The sequence below is a fragment of the Sparus aurata genome, chromosome 19 (assembly GCF_900880675.1).
Source record: "Sparus aurata chromosome 19, fSpaAur1.1, whole genome shotgun sequence".
In the NCBI taxonomy this organism is placed as follows: domain Eukaryota; kingdom Metazoa; phylum Chordata; class Actinopteri; order Spariformes; family Sparidae; genus Sparus; species Sparus aurata.
Window position 1 is genome coordinate 25,126,775 of NC_044205.1, and position 16,151 is coordinate 25,142,925.

Below are 16,151 nucleotides of genomic sequence, written 5' to 3' on the forward strand. Positions count from 1 at the left end.
TTCCCATTACCTCTACATATTAGACAAAACATTTTCTAGCACCACATGTGTTCTTTTCAAATGCCAGATCTCAGCATGGTTCTGCTGCTTTTCTTGGATTCAAAACTAATCAAAGCGCTTGCAGCCACTTTCTTGTAATGATGCAGGCTTTGTCTTGTGTTATTAACTGGAGTTTTAGCATTACTTAACCTGGGGTCCTTGAGACACACAGACTCTGGCAAATGGCCACACTTTCCATTAAAACAACACCAAGACAGACGAGCTGACCTTTCAAGTCTCTTATTACCCCTTTACTCATGAAGGCACATAGCTCCTGAGCAATATTTCACAGCGCCGGGTTTAAGAACTTTAAGCACAACTATGAGGTTTTTTGTCTCGGCTTTGGGAATTCCACAGTCGTCAACAAAAGTGAAGACGACCTGCTGTCAATCATTTGTCGACAAACAAACACACGAGACGCCCCTGACAATTCAGGAATGACGAAAACACTAAACAAGAAAAGAGATCTGTGCCCACCTACGAATGATGTAGCTAAATTACAAGCATACTCACTGAACTGCATTAAATCTTGAACAGAATTCTTTAACAATAAAGAAAAGGCCACAGAGGTATTCTCTGGAAAGTGCAAGTACCTGAGAGGTATGTCAGCGCTTTGACATGAAGATCGCACCCCTGAACTCCCTCTCCTGACCACTTCTGAACCACAATACCTCAGATAGTCTCCCCTAAATCTCTATGGAGCTCGTCGGTTAATTTAGAAAATAATTGAGAGAGAGCTGACTTCGTTGAACCCGGGCCCATTTGACACAGTGAGGTGGTTAGCCTTTTCCTCAACCTCCCCAGTCTATTAGAGTTGATACCATCACACTATCCACCTCTTTGTCTGGCTAGAAAACTTCTAAAGGAGGACAATCTCCTGGGTGAACAAAAAGGATTATAGGAGATTACTAAAGCGCTCTTCAATCTCCAGCTTCAGGAATCTTGGTTTTTGGTCCATCCAATACGATGTTATCCCCGTGTGTCTGCACTCTTAAAGCATTTCTGGATAAGAAAAAAAGGTAGATAACACCGACAAAGGCAGAAATATAAATCACAGAAATCATAAAAGTAGACCTTTTCTTGTGACTTTACAGGGACTTTTCTGTTTTTTTTTATATCCTATGATATCTGATTGAGAATAATTGGACTGCTACAACATGACTGATTGACAGTGACAGCTTTTTCCTTGATCTAACCAGTGGTTAGACTTAATCCATGAACCGCAAAAAAAAAAAAACGTCTTGATCTGTGTCAGCTCCTTCAATAAACTCGAACACTCCCAAATCCCAGATCAGCAGAGAAATTAGCCTATTTAGAATGCAAAAGGGACTTAGTGGCTCTGCAGTGTGGTGTGTCTTTGCGTCTGTGTGTGAGCGAGTACAGATGCGAGGCAGGGTTGGAGGGGCATTCGACTATGAGACTCAAGAGGAACAACCTTGATGTCTCTGCGGGTAAGTGACAGATGCACAGTAGTGATGGGAAAGACAGGAGTTACGACCCGACTATAAAAAGGATAAATGCAGCCGCCGTCTAAGAAGTCCTTTTGCTGAGATATAGAAAGCTCTTAATAAAAGTGCTGCCTTGCACTTTTGAAATTTGCAAACCATGTAATCAAGTAAAGCCATTTCAGCGAAAGCACAGTTAGCACATCATTTAGCAAAAAGAACTAGTACGGTGAAGTGGCAAGCCAATATTGTAATATCACTCTGGTAAAAAGCGGCAGAGAGTTTTACCTGCGCGAACCTGTCAAATGTAGAACCAGGCAACATTTCTAACTTTTATCCTGTAATTTCCATTCAGTGAGCCGAGGAAGGTAATGTCTGCCTAATACGCTGCTGTCCTTGCGTAGCCGCTCTTGTTATAGACACACAATCCCCAGACAAGTCACAACATGCGCAGCAGGTAGGGGGCTCAGGGTCCTGACACCTTGCCAGGATTCAAAGCTGTTGTTTAAAACTGACCGCAGCAATGCACTTGTTCAGTTCCATACAAGGTTAGCAGAGGAGATTGATACATGCACAATCTGATATTGCTGCGTATGTGTTGTTCCTGGGACAATCACTGCAACTGACTGATCATGTATTTGTAATGTCATCGCTAATTAACTAAAAATAGCCCTGTGGGTGATGGTGCCCTTTTAAACAGATGTTTGATATTGTGACAGGCTTTATTTGACCAAAACCATGTTCTCAACCTAACCAAGTATTTTTGTTGCCTAAACCTAACCGGGTATATTCATTATCTAAACCTAACCAAATGTGTGTGTTGCCTAATCCGAACCAAGTGTTTTTATTGCCTAAACCTTACCATTTATTCTTATTGTCTAAACCTGACCAAATATTTGTGTTGCCTACACCTAACTAAGGAGTTTTATTGCCTGAACCTTACCAAACAGCAACAGAAAACTGAAAAGAAATGGAAAATAAGTTAAGTTAGTAGATGGATAGTAAGTAAACAGTGTGACAGAGTATCTGCCTGGGATCTGAACTTCGCTCTCCTGAATAAAAGTGGTATACTTAATCAATTCATCCATGATGGCTTGCTCTAGATGCAGACCTTGTTGCTTTTTAATGATGATGATGATGATCATGGTGGAACATTAATTACGATGTTCCAGAAACAAAACCCAACTCGAGCCGCAAAGCTATGACATCTCTGGGTGATTGTTCAGTTGCAATTATGGTCCTGGAGCACCAATAATTATGAAGCAGCCACCTCGCTCAGTTAGAAACAAGGGGTAAAGAGGAAGCTGTCCAAAGGTAACAAAATATTGTTTGTAGAAAAACAAACTCCTTCAAGTCACTGCTTCAGGCCAAGAAAGTTTTTTGTACTAGACACACAAAACAAGACGAGGTAAGGAGCTGCTGAAGGGCTGAGAAACAGATTGTGTTCTTCATCTTTGGGCAGAGTCAGGGTAGCTGTTTCGAATCATTATGTTCGGTTAAACTCATCCCCTGCTGACCCTCACACTATATTTAGCCCTGTTTCCTAGTCATGAATACAGCTGCCTCCATATGCAGTATGTCTGGATAGGCAGGAGTCTGCAGGTTTTCGCTCCAGCCACATCCTGCACCAACAACATTTCACTTTCTGAAGGTGTGACAATCAGTGGCGTTCCTTGCTGTAATGTGCAGTTAGAACGGAAACCTACAGCGTCTCTTTACTTCACTGACCAACAAGTGGATAATCTATACCGTCCTCTAAATTACATTTCAATGTGCTATATATAATTCTAGTGACGCCATCCGATTTTGATTATGCGCAAATCTGCACAGGGTTTGAACAAATACGTTTAGAATTTTGTGTGGTATTTCTGATCGTAATAGTCTTTAGAATGTGGCGTACACGTGAACTAACTGATTTAAAAGATTGAAGCCATTCAACCAAACAATCATCAGTTCTCATTTGTACACTCTGGTGAACGCTGGCTGCTGGAGTGTTGGTTTCTTGGCGAATAGCCATCATATCACCCCCTAGTACACAGCTACTTCATCTTATTTGGACAATTCTTCCATAACCAGCGGCTATGATTATGAGTTTTGCTCTGAGCTAACTTTTTTTCATGAATTCATTACTTTTTCATGAATGATAATAAATAAGACTAACCATCCTCACCATCACATTTGGTTCTCTTAATAAGTAATTCCAGCTCATTTTTAGCACCATTAAGATGTCAGATCATAAATATAAAAAAATATTGGTCCATTGGACTGGTTATGATGGAAATGTAAATCTCTTTCACCTTCATATAATCTGTACGGACTCAATGGATTGTTGGAATTACACCTCATATTGCTCGGATGAGCAACAATCTTATTACGTACCAAAACGTAAATCACTCATGAGTTCTTACAGACAACTGTGTCATTATGTGTCCAACTTTAGAGACATTTTTCATGAAAAAGAATTGCGAGGCCATACAAAACATTTTGGAATATCAGATTAGCATCACGCAGTGCAGAGCAGCCACATTTGTTTTCTTCTGCCCACATATTTCCCCTCAGGTCTTCCATCATTATCTTTTGCATCAGTTATATTTCTGTCTTTACAAACTCTGTCTCATGCTCGTCTGTTTCTCCACTGAAGTAAATCTAATCCTAAATTCCCCATCCCTCCCTTATTTCTGCATGCCGCATGACACCACCATAGATGCGTCGATTACAGTTTAACATCCATGATTGAATCTTATTTACAGTGGCTTTAATCCTTAATAACTCATTAACATGTCAATCTTACAGTGTGTATAGTTTTATTTACTATTAAGGGAGGGTAACTGTGTCTTGGCCATTTGCAAACAGCATGATAACAGTAATTCACCTTTTTCAAAAAGAGGATCTATTTTCTGGGCATCACAGTGAGTCAAGGGGATCTTTGTTAAAAAAAAATAAAAATAAATAACTTTCAGGAGCTGAAACACAAGCTAATGATTGCTTTGCAAAAGCAGCCTGTTACACAAGCCCTTTAACCGGTTCAAAGGATGAAAACTGCTCTACGCTTTGACAGTGGTCAATTTAACACAATATCCAAACAGTGATTCCAGTCACTTGTGGGTTTGAGATGATCAAACCACAAAGTCAGAGCGGTAGAAACAGGTAAAACTGTTCACTTTGTTCCTTGCTGAGGATTTGGGTCAAGTCTGAGACGGTCCTTTGGGGATTCCTTCAGCACCATATGTGCAGGCCAAATGCTATCATTACCCTCTGTCCTTAGCCGATCTTCCCTTCTACCTCATGGGTCTTGTAAAATCTGTCACTGCTGCATCAGGCCACCGGATCAAGGTCAAATGGGGAGAGGTGCATTCCTCCATTTGTGTGTGCGTGCGCTTGCATGTGTGTGTTCTCTTAATCTCGCTAATAATACATGAACGGTGTCTCTAAGCGTGGTGGGAGCCAGGTACATGTGGATATGAGGAGGTGTAGGCAAGGTAATGCACTGTCAGACAGATGCAGGAACAGCTCCAGCTCCCCAGTGTGGTGCTCGACTGTGGCAGCATGCCAACACAGCCTCTTTAAGACTCGGGCTTAGCATTTTAAAGATCACATGCAAGTGCAACTCCCTCTATGTGCACATTTTCCACTGACCGCTGGAGTTCCTTGTCCTAATTTGAGGGAGGAGGGTGGTTTGCCAGCGGCGAAAACAACTGCCGACTTGTATAAATTAATATGTGTGGGCGGAATAGTGCTGTGCAGAGTGCAGCTGGCTAGGCCTTCGATCACATCCCTACTCCCGTGCACGTCCCATGCTGAATTACAATGCAGACAAGATGCCGAGTCAGCTCGCGCGAAACAAGCCATCTGATGTATCCAAAAAGGCTCTCTGCGTATAGAGAAGGAAAATCACTGTAATAATCACTTTTCTACAATCAAAACATGATCCCAAATAGATAACAATAGACTACAATAATGTGTAGCTGATAGAACAAAATACGTGGTGTTGTGTGAGAAGGGAGAGCCCGGCTTTCCTTCAAAAACTGGCGTTTGCTCCTGCCTCGCCACATCGCTGTGAAATTGCTCCATCAATCCCCACTGCCTTTCCCTCGAGGTAAAGTCAAAATATTCAGCAATTCATTTGTGTTGCTCATTCAGCAAAGAATTCATGTTTTACATGGGCGGTACGGTCTCAAAGGGGCCAATAGTTGTTCCAGACAGCAATGAATCAATTCATACAAGTGGATTGTTGTTCATGTTAACCGACAGCAGCAGCAGCAGCAGCAGCAGCAGCAGCAGCAGAGGCAAGCATGCAAAAACTGAAGACACACACGTGCACGTACACGCTCCTTTGTAAGACAAAGAGAGTTCAGAAATAAACAGACGCACACACACTCACAAGAACACGTTTTTTTCCACATTGCATAAAAGTTATATGTCTTGCACTTTGGAAGGTTTATTAACATTTAATAGATTCCAGACTCCGTTCCCTCAGACAAAAGATGGATCCTGAAAGGATGGCTTTTTATCTCCTTTCAAAAGGTAGGAAACAATGGCTTTCTGAAGGCATCTCTACATTTGTCTCCTTTGACCCAGTAGGAGTTAGTTATAGGCCACAAAGAGAGGACTGCGTGCTCAACAATACAGCAGCCGTATGAGTAGTCCATAACTCTGCTGTGGCTGCTTTAGCTTTTATGATGTCAGACGTGCTGCAATAACAGAACAGGATGTTCACTGCAAGAAGCGTATGGCGCACAGATTTCACAGCGTGATATACACATCACTTTAGAACACTTTAGGAGATCAACAAAAGAGATTATAAGAAAGTTATTACCTCCTTTTATAGTTTTTAGTTACTTGTAAGAGCTTGCTTTGCCTCAGCAATTTTTCCCCCCCCCCAAGCACGCAGTCATACCACACCTGTTTTGGGGTCGACGGAGAAATATGGCTGTCCTTGAAGAATACTGTAGACTATTCTGGCACTGTTTCCGTAGGTGGGATCGTCAGCATCCGTCGCCGTGACTTGCAACACAGACGTGCCTACAAAAAAAAACAACACAGCTGAATTATTTCCTGATAGTGACTCTGTTAAAAAGGTATACAGATGTCTATGCAAGTATATAAATGTGATTTAGTTTTCCTGTTTAATGCAACCTTAAATTTTTACTACTGTCTCTCAGAGACAAATATCGATATTTTGTGAGCCCGACCGACAATCTTTGGAGCTGATGTCGATACTGATTTACGGAGTAACAACTTCTAATTTCGGACAACAATCCTTAAAATGTAGTTATCAAACAATTACGTGAGAAAAATATGTCATAAAGACACTACTAGAGCCTGGCAGCAGTAGAAACATCTGATACTGATATATTAACAGAATATAAACATTAACATATATTTTTGAAACGAAAATATACAGTAAAAGGTTCAGTCGTCGTCGAGGACGGAGAGAGGTTCGGTTTGTGAGCATGTTACTCCATGGGCTCAGGAACACTTTGTGTAAAACCTTTGTCGGTAAAAACAGTTTGTGTAAAACGTTCATCAAAACAGAAGTGAAGTGTCCCGACTTCTTGTGAATCAGGGCTGTAAATGACATTGTTGCAAATGTATATGTACAACTATACGTTTCTTACGTAGGTCAAGCTAAAGTTGCTGTTGCTGTACATTTGTGTAGGTGAGTGGGGCAGAATTACCTCTCAGTAAAATGCAATCCAGCACAAAACCATCACTAACTATGGCCTCAGTGCTACAACATATAACTTACCATCTCAAAAACAGAATCACTCAAATCTGAACATTTTTAGGCACCGTGAAAGCAGACTTGTGGCCTCTGTGCTGGATTGCATAATCCTGTGCAGGTGTACCTAATAAAGTGATGACTGAATGCATATAAGTTGCTTATATTCATGAACAATCCCACACATGTGGTTATCAAAAATACATAACTTTATTGCCCAAAATGGCTACTTAAGTACCACTTTTACCAATATCAGTAAACGTCACAGGAAATATAATAATTATGAATCGGCCCAAGTATCTTTTTCTCTAGTACAAATTTGAGGTACATGTATACTTTACTTGAGTATTTCCATATCCCGCTACATCTCGCAGGCAAATACTCTACTTCTTACATCAATATATTCGTCTGACAGATTTAGTCACAGGTTACTTTTCAGACAGGTGTTGGTCCTTCAATTGTTGGGAAGATGTTCCTACTCAAACGCTACAACGAACATTTTAAAAACCCCCTTTGGATTATCTATAAAATGCATCATCACAAACTTTGTAGAAACGTGGTTCTCAGAAGCTACAAACACATCAAGAACATGGCGTATCCATGTATCCAGTAAAAGACAACCTGCACATTAAAAGCAGTTATATCATGGACTCGAAACTACCATACACATTAGTAAATCCTCCTTGGAATACTTCTTCCACTTCACTGGATGTAATTACGTGATGCTGGTTATGTGTCGAAAATAATCTCCTAGCAACCATGTCTGGTGAATTTAGATCCAAGGAGAAGCCGCTGCCTGCAAACTCAAATGTGTGAGCGCAAGGCTAGAAAAGAGAGAGAGATACTTAAAAATGCTGCAAACAACTTCAAGAAGAAAGATGTGTCGTAGCGTCAAGAGAAACGGCTAAATAACATACGTTCTAGCGAAATCCTCACACGATGTTCCACCACACCAAAACAGGTGTCGTGGTTTGCTTACTGGTAAACAGGCGGCATTATGTAAGCACAAATGGATGATAATTAACCGTCTATAAAATGTAATCAAGAGTAATCATATATAATCACTTGTTCACAGGCACTGTTGCACACCGGCTGACTGCAGTGTGTGCGTACGTTATTATACACAAAGGTCAATTCCTTCTTCAGCTGTTAAACCTTGTAAAACCTGCAAATGGAAAATATGAGTACAAGCCCCGGTCTTGGTTTTCATGCAATTTTCATCGCAGAAGATGACAAAAACAAAGACAAGTAATTGGAAAACTTAGCGGGATGGCTCATTATTTGCACCGTTATTTAAAAAGTCTGTGTAAAAAGCCATTGTGGTTCAATTTAACACTTGAAGCGTTGCTCAAACAGCATTACAGGCTTCATTAACCCATTATAATTGCATGATGAGTGCATTGTAATTGCATTTTGGTGCTTATACGATGCATTAGAATATGTAAGAGTCGCTGTATGATTGTGTTATGAGACACATGAGCTATATGATCCATCATAAGAGCCTCTAGACCTTTTGACATTTGCTGTTTTATTTAAAACCAAATTAAACACTTGGAACTCGCTCCATCACGTCACACCTGATATGACTTTATTTTTTTTCTTGGAAAACCTGGAGGAGTCGAAGTGAAATGCCACCTGTAATGAGCCACGCACTCCACAGTGTGCTCGGGCACTCTGAATCTCTGTCAACCTTGCTGCCAAAATTGCACTGGGAATTATTGGGACTTAATCAATTGTGGGATTGCTCTGGAAGCTGAGCTGGTTCTAAATCATCTGTCTAGCAAAACTTATTAGTTAGTACATAATTTAATTGATGAACCTGGAATTGTTCTGTGTTAATGGCGTGAGAAAATAAAATCTTCATCTGTGACCTTGTATGAATAATATTTCTGTGAGGAATATTGTGAAGAATATAGTGTATTGTGACTGATAATACGCTCTCTATGCACGCCTAAACAACTGTTCAGCTCAGGAAGCTTCAACAAATGTTCAGATAAGGTGATGAACACTAAATCAAAACAGTTCAATGCTACTTAAAAAAGGGTCAACATTCAAGTGTCAGTATGTATGTGCTGGCTGAATAGTAACTTTAAGAATCAGTAAAACCTTGCCGGGAATCTCGTCTCACGTGTTTGAAGGTCACAGTAACATTATTCATGTTAAAGGCAACCTGGAGAAAAAAAGACTTCAGAATACAACCACCATACAAGGTTTTCACGAAGGAAGCACATACCTGACAAGACTTTGGTTGTCTGTTATAAAAGGAGCGACTGAAAGCATTAACAAAAATCATTTCGATAATTCCAATTGATGAATTGTTATTTTTCACCCTTTAACACAGGTTTTACCCCGAAATACAATATAATACAATACATTATACAATGAATACAATAGGGACAATCTTTATTCCATCCGTTGGGACACTAGCCAATCCTTTTGGACATATTCTCAATTTAAAAACAGCCCAAAGATAATACATACTGTATAATCAATGTTTTACCTCATCAAAGTAATTGATTTTTGCAAATATACCGTTTCTCTGAATTTCACACCAGCAACATGTTTCAAACAAGTTGGGACAGAAGCAACAGAAAGACTGGGAAAGTCATGTCATGCTCAAAAATCACCTGTCTGTAACAGGTCAATTGGTAGCAGGTGAAAGTATCATGACTGGGTATGAAAGGGGCATCGCTAAAAGGTTCAGTCGTCGTCGAGGACGGAGAGAGGTTCGGTTTGTGAGCATGTTACTCCATGGGCTCAGGAACACTTTGTGTAAAACCTTTGTCGGTAAAAACAGTTTGTGTAAAACGTTCATCAAAACAGAAGTGAAGTGTCCCGATTTCTTGTGAATCAGGGCTGTATATGACATTGTTGCAAATGTATATATTCAATTATACGTTTCTTACGTAGGTCAAGCTAAAGTTGCTGTTGTAAATTTTTGTAGGTAAATGGGGGAAGAATTACCTCAGTAAAATGCAATCCAGCACAAAACCATCATTAACTACGGCATCAGTGCTACAACATATAACTTACCATCTTAATAACAGAACCACTATAATTTGAACATTTTTAGGCACCGCGAAAGCAGACTTGTGGCCTCTGTGCTGGATTGCATAAGCCTGTGCAGGTGTACCTAATAAAGTGATGGCTGAATGCATATAAGTTGCTTATATTCATGAAGCTTCCCAGTGTATTCTGACTCCATGAGAGTAAGAGACTCCATGAGAGAGCATCCCGTGGTAGGAACAGCAGGTGAAAAACGGTAATTTAGAAACACACTAGGCTTGAAAATGGCTTCTGATTTTCCCTTCAAAAAGGTTTTTTTTTTTTTTGCAATCTGGTTCAACATATACAGATCACCTGTTCCATTATAAACCCAGTCACATACTGTGTCCCATTTTTACATCCACTTTCATCACCTCCTTTAGGTTTCAATCCATCCATCTCTCCTGACCTCCCTGGACTTGCGGCTGCAACCGCTGCACATAATTCACTTTTTAAAGATCAAGGGTTGAGCTCTGACACTGCATTACAACCACCAACCATAACATTTGCTTCATTCCCACTTTCACTTGGAAAAACATCTCCTTGACGTGCACTGTAATGAAGCTACAATTAGTTATCAAGGATGTTGGTTGAGAGTTGACGGGTTGGAATAATTACATCGTAATGGGATAAAGGATGTCAATACGTGGCAGAGTGCTGATTTTCAGAGGGGCTCGCCAGCGGATATGGGAACCTATTGGAGATTTGAAGGCAAAATAAAATGTGCAACTACATTTCATAAAACATGGGTAGTAAACATAATTGATCCGTGTTTTAGGATGGATTGGAGCATCCGCTGGGAACATTCGATAAAGGCTTATGGGGGAAATAAATCACAAGTACGCCTTGGGTCCTTTGAATGCAACCCCGAGTCTCTATTTTGTTTTGTTTATCGAGAGTCCACATTTAACCATGTGCACTCTTCTGCTACATTAGTCCCAACAACACTCATTAAATCATAACTATTCATCTAAACAAGCTGCCTCTGCCACCGAGTTCTGAAAACAACTATTAAACCTTTTCCCATAAGTGAAATGATTGACAGGAAAGCAGAGCTATCATCTCCAGCGTGTCCATTTAGAGATAACTCAACTGGGAGACATACAGTGGTGGGAAATTGATACTCCTTTCATCTGGCACTCTGAAACATATTATTGTACCATTGAAAGGGAGGTGGGAAACGATAACGCTGGACTACCTGGCACGTGCCCAGCTAATCAATTCAGACAGGAAAAAAGAGCATCACAACCAATTAGCTGCCACACACTCCCAGACAGCCCCCTTCCTGCACTTGGGAGCTGCAGTATTGACAAATGCTGGGGGATTAACGCTGTGGAGTGTGAGGACAGTTGATTGTTACAGCCGATTTGACGGCGCAGACGCCGAACCGATGAGGAATTACTTTAATGGACATCAGCAAAAGACGGGGCGGGAGAAAAAAAGAAAAAAGGCTAATTATTTTCCCCTTCACAGTCCTTGATTTCCTCCCTTGGGTCATCAATGGTGATTGATTATGTTTTGTGTAACTGATGATGAAGTTTGCAGCGAACACTGGAACTTTAAAATGACTAGTCTTGTTAAAAACTACATGAAAGCAGACAAGTGCTGCACATGTATTTCCATTTGCCTACTATGCACTCATTCTGAGATAAAGATTACAGCAACCAATTCAATGATCAAAGATCACTAAATGCAGGATTTAAAAGGTGCAGTATATAAAAACTGCCCATCTGTCAAATTCATACACATAGGAGTTCTGTAGCCCACAGTGGCTGCCATTAGCTAGTTAGCTCAGTTAGCTCATTTAACATTACAGCTAGCGACTCATTGATTATTCATAAGCACGGATGACAGATCTCCACTTTCTGTTCCACACAAAACTGAAGCCCAAGTATCCAGAATACAGATACCGACATCTTGCGCTGGTGACGTCATTTGGAGCTACAGTCAGCACAACAGATATTCAGGATTGGAGCCACTGTCCCGCCCATATACCAGCCCAACTTAAAGGGATATTCCGGTGTAAATTTAATCCATGGTCTAACACACCGTGAAACTGTGTTAGACTCCCTCTCGAGAGATCAAGTTAGCAGACTGCTAGCTAACGTAGTTTTAGCATCCTCAGAAACGACAGCACGACAACAATACAATGCAGTAAATGGGTCCAAATATAAAACCGTCATCAAAAAGCCACAAATAATGCTCAGAACAGCACCAAACTTCAGCAACATTAGAAACAGGGTTTCAGCACATATTTCGAGGCATCAAACATTTGATATCGTTGCCGTATTTGTCCGAAAATATAAATGAAACTCACCACCCGAGAAGCCTTCCTTGTTGTGGGGAAGCCCTGTGAGTCGATTACTGAGTGCAGTAGAGTCCTGCAGCTCAATGATGATGATCATCATTACTGCGGGACTCTACTGCACTCAGTAATCGACTGCAATGTGCAATGTGATGTTGTCGTGTGGTCGTTTCTGAGGATGCTAAAACTACGTTAGCTAGCGGTCTGCAAACTTTTATCTCTCGAGAGGGAGTCTAACACAGTTTCATGGTGTGTTAGACCATGGATTAAACTTACACAAGAATATCCCTTTAACTGCGAGCAGGGTTCAACCTGTCATGTTAAACGTAGCTTAATAGAAAAAAAAAAAACTACACTTGAACATATACCAGCATGATTGCACTGAGTTAAAATGACAGAAGCCATCTTTTGAGAAAAATGATTTGCCATGTACTCAAGATATTTCAGTTTGTGGAAAGGGGAAACGGGGAATACTGGCAGGGAGAGCTGCTGGAATGGGCACCAAAAACCGGCTCAGCTGCCTATTAGCAAACATGGCCGGACAGGGACCGAACACAGCCTCAGAGACCAACAGAGGCCAGCTTGAAGACAGAATATAGAACAGTGGTGATGCTGCACCTCGTAGCTCTGTTCTGAGGGGCGTTGGGCATTCGAAAACAAGGTGGTGGGGGTAAATACTGGAAAATGGATTGGGCCTTCACCTGAAATAAAATATTCAGTGCCTGTCAATACATTATTCTTCTACATACAAAGCATTTGGACGTACAGCGTGGCCCTCTCAGATGAGATTAAGATATGTGCTTGACATATCCGACTTGGAAACAAATATACTGACTCGCAAAGTTGTATGTGTGTCAGGCACGTCTGGTCGTGAATATTCATGAACGCAACCAGGGAGATATTGACTGTTTATAAAGAGGGCGCCTACAGGTCTATCGGGGTTTGCATATTTAATCGGTTTTGCACATTTCCATCGTCTCGCTGCAAGAAACCGATGAAGCCGTTCATTTTCTCTTTGAGATATATATATATTTTTTCCTAATAAGTCTTTCTGCTTCTTTTCAGCAACTGAAGGGATTATTTTAGACGGGCAGATATAAATGCTATCTTCTCAACAAACTGCCGGCACCACAAACTCCCCATCATATAGTTTATTTGAGGCAAAATCTCCCTGACAGCAGTTTGGCCACCACTTGGACAGCCTACATATGTTCTGAAGGAGTGCTGTGAAATATTTGAGCATCATACTTCTGAGCTATTGTGCTGTGAGGCGGAATTCACTGGGCTGAGCAAAAGGGGTGGCTTTTGTTCCGCGGAGCTAAAAACAGAACAGTACAATAAAGAAATAAAAAATAGATGTTTGCCACATGATGCCGGGCATACGAGGAGCAGCTGTCTCAGAGGAGGTGGATAGAGGCTTTTCTTTCCTCTATGATGTGGAGGACTCCACAGTCTCGATGGCGGGGATTGCTGCGGAGGCATTATTGAGTGCTTTATAAAGACCTGCCCACCCGGGAAACCATCACAGCAACCAGAAAACAAAGATGAAAAAGAGGACTGGGCTGGCTTACAGAAGATCAAACATTCTGCAGAACCTTATCACATAGGGGACAAACCAGAATGCTGCGCGGGGTAGCAACATGTTTGATCACAGTTCTTCATGCTAACACCTCTTCTTAAGCCATCTTGAAGCGGGACATGTGTATGAATATATTCAAGCATACACAAGATGTAAAGCCAAAAGGGCTCGCTGTAGTATTTGTCGGGATAAAAGGGATTTTAAACACGCAGAATATTTAAAAAAAAGAAACTACATAACGCTCCAGTTCAGACAGTTTTCTCATCCTTCAAATTAATGGCGCACTGCCGCTGACAGTGGAGTGTAATTATTTAAAAAGGTCCGGTTTATTTTGTAGCACTACTCACCCACTTCAGACATCTCAGGCACCGTCGCTACAAAGGGTCCATCTGGAAATTTGGGCGCATTGTCATTGATGTCTTGTACTTTGATGATGAATTCCGACTTTGGTTCCAGCGCCTCCTCTGTGTGGCGGTCCAAGGCTTGTGCATGCAGAACATAATGCGTTTTCTTTTCCCGGTCCAGGCTCTTAGTGGCATGAATATCTCCTGTCACCTCGTCGATGATAAATATAGTCCCAGCGCCTTCCCCGTCCAGAATGTACCTGACGGATCCATCGCCTTTATCTGAGTTCGAGTGAAGCTGCGGGGAGAAGGCAGACAGAAGGTGTGTGAATACAGGGAATAGCGCGTTGCCAAAATGACTTGCTTTTGATTTACACCTTCAAAACGTGATTCATGGGCTTTAAAATGTACTTTGGCCGAGGTGCACTGATGTAGAATGGCTGCAGGAGAAATACCTGCAGAGGGACTTCAACCAACCTGATCATCAGTGCCCAAACGATCGGCTGACTAATCTTTAAGTCAACTGACACATTTAATTATAAAAACAATACCACACAATATCTAATTCAAGCTTCTCAAATGTGACGGCTTTCCAGATTTCTCAGGTTTATATCATCTCGCATGTCTCCAGACTAACGTTTCGCTCTGGGTGCTCTAACTTTTTCCTCCCTTTTCTAACTTTTTTCATCTCTCTTTTCTAACTTTTTCATTTCTTTGGTTGCGCACCACTGCAACCAAAGAAAGTCTTAAGTCGAACTTGACAGATTTTTGGAGGGATGCGTGACGAAAAAATAGTTTCGCTTAATAGCACCCTGGAATCCTGTTCTAAATGAATTAATCTTGAGTTTCTGGACCGAATGTCAGCTCGGGATCTTGGATACTGTGTTGACCATTTTTCAAGACGTTTTGATATATCCGAAACAACCAATGAATGAATCTACAGCATTATGATGATACTATAAATACTTACAGCACCAGTCGATATGAATACATGGATTTGTGTTTCATAAGAATGAATTACACAACCCATGTACTGCACTTTGATATAGCCCATTTAAAAACACATAGCAGCGAGCTTTGCAGCATTACTGCAGTGCTGAGCGGTCCTGGGCCCATGTCCCAGATCTAACGCAGACATTACATTATTCAATATTCTTCTCTCAGGCATGCGTCTACCCGGGCATTGCCGAAGAAATGCATCTTTGGAGATTAAAGTTTTGGGGGATATCCTCACAAGACTATTAAAGATGGAAGAGCGCTGCCTCTTACTCACCAGGAGAGAGAGGAATAAGAGAAAAACGAGCCACTTGTTCAGTCATAATTGACACCATGAGGATTAAGACTTTCATGCCAATTGCTCAGCTGGGTTGCAGTTTAAGACTTTATAAATATATTTTACAATGCCGCTGTATTTTCAAACCGGGGCGCAACAGTAACATCATGATTTAAACAACTTCATTCTCCGCCCATGAATAAAACATGTTAAGAAACATGGACTTTTTTAGCCTCCTTTGTCCACAGGGAACCGTCACAACGTAACAGAACAATCCATTTTTACTGTGCACGGAAAACGTTTTACATACTGGTGGCATTGGTGGTATGTTCGCATTTCGCATTTGTAGATGCACATCAGTGAACTGTGAAAATAACCCTTGGATTCCCTAGCACACGT

The 16,151-nt window shown here is 41.1% G+C and overlaps 1 protein-coding gene across 3 annotated transcripts in view; it reads right to left on the minus strand.

The window, feature by feature from the left end:
- Nucleotides 1–16,151, minus strand: part of LOC115570403 (cadherin-18) — a 190,738-nt gene that overhangs the window by 41,046 nt on the left and 133,541 nt on the right. For all 3 annotated transcript variants that reach the window (XM_030398967.1, XM_030398966.1, XM_030398965.1), the window contains exons 3-4: nt 14,483–14,777; nt 6,387–6,506 (exon numbers count right to left, since the gene is read on the minus strand). In XM_030398967.1, the coding sequence (XP_030254827.1) occupies nt 6,387–6,506; nt 14,483–14,777 (415 nt within the window). The remainder of the gene's footprint in view (nt 1–6,386; nt 6,507–14,482; nt 14,778–16,151) is intronic.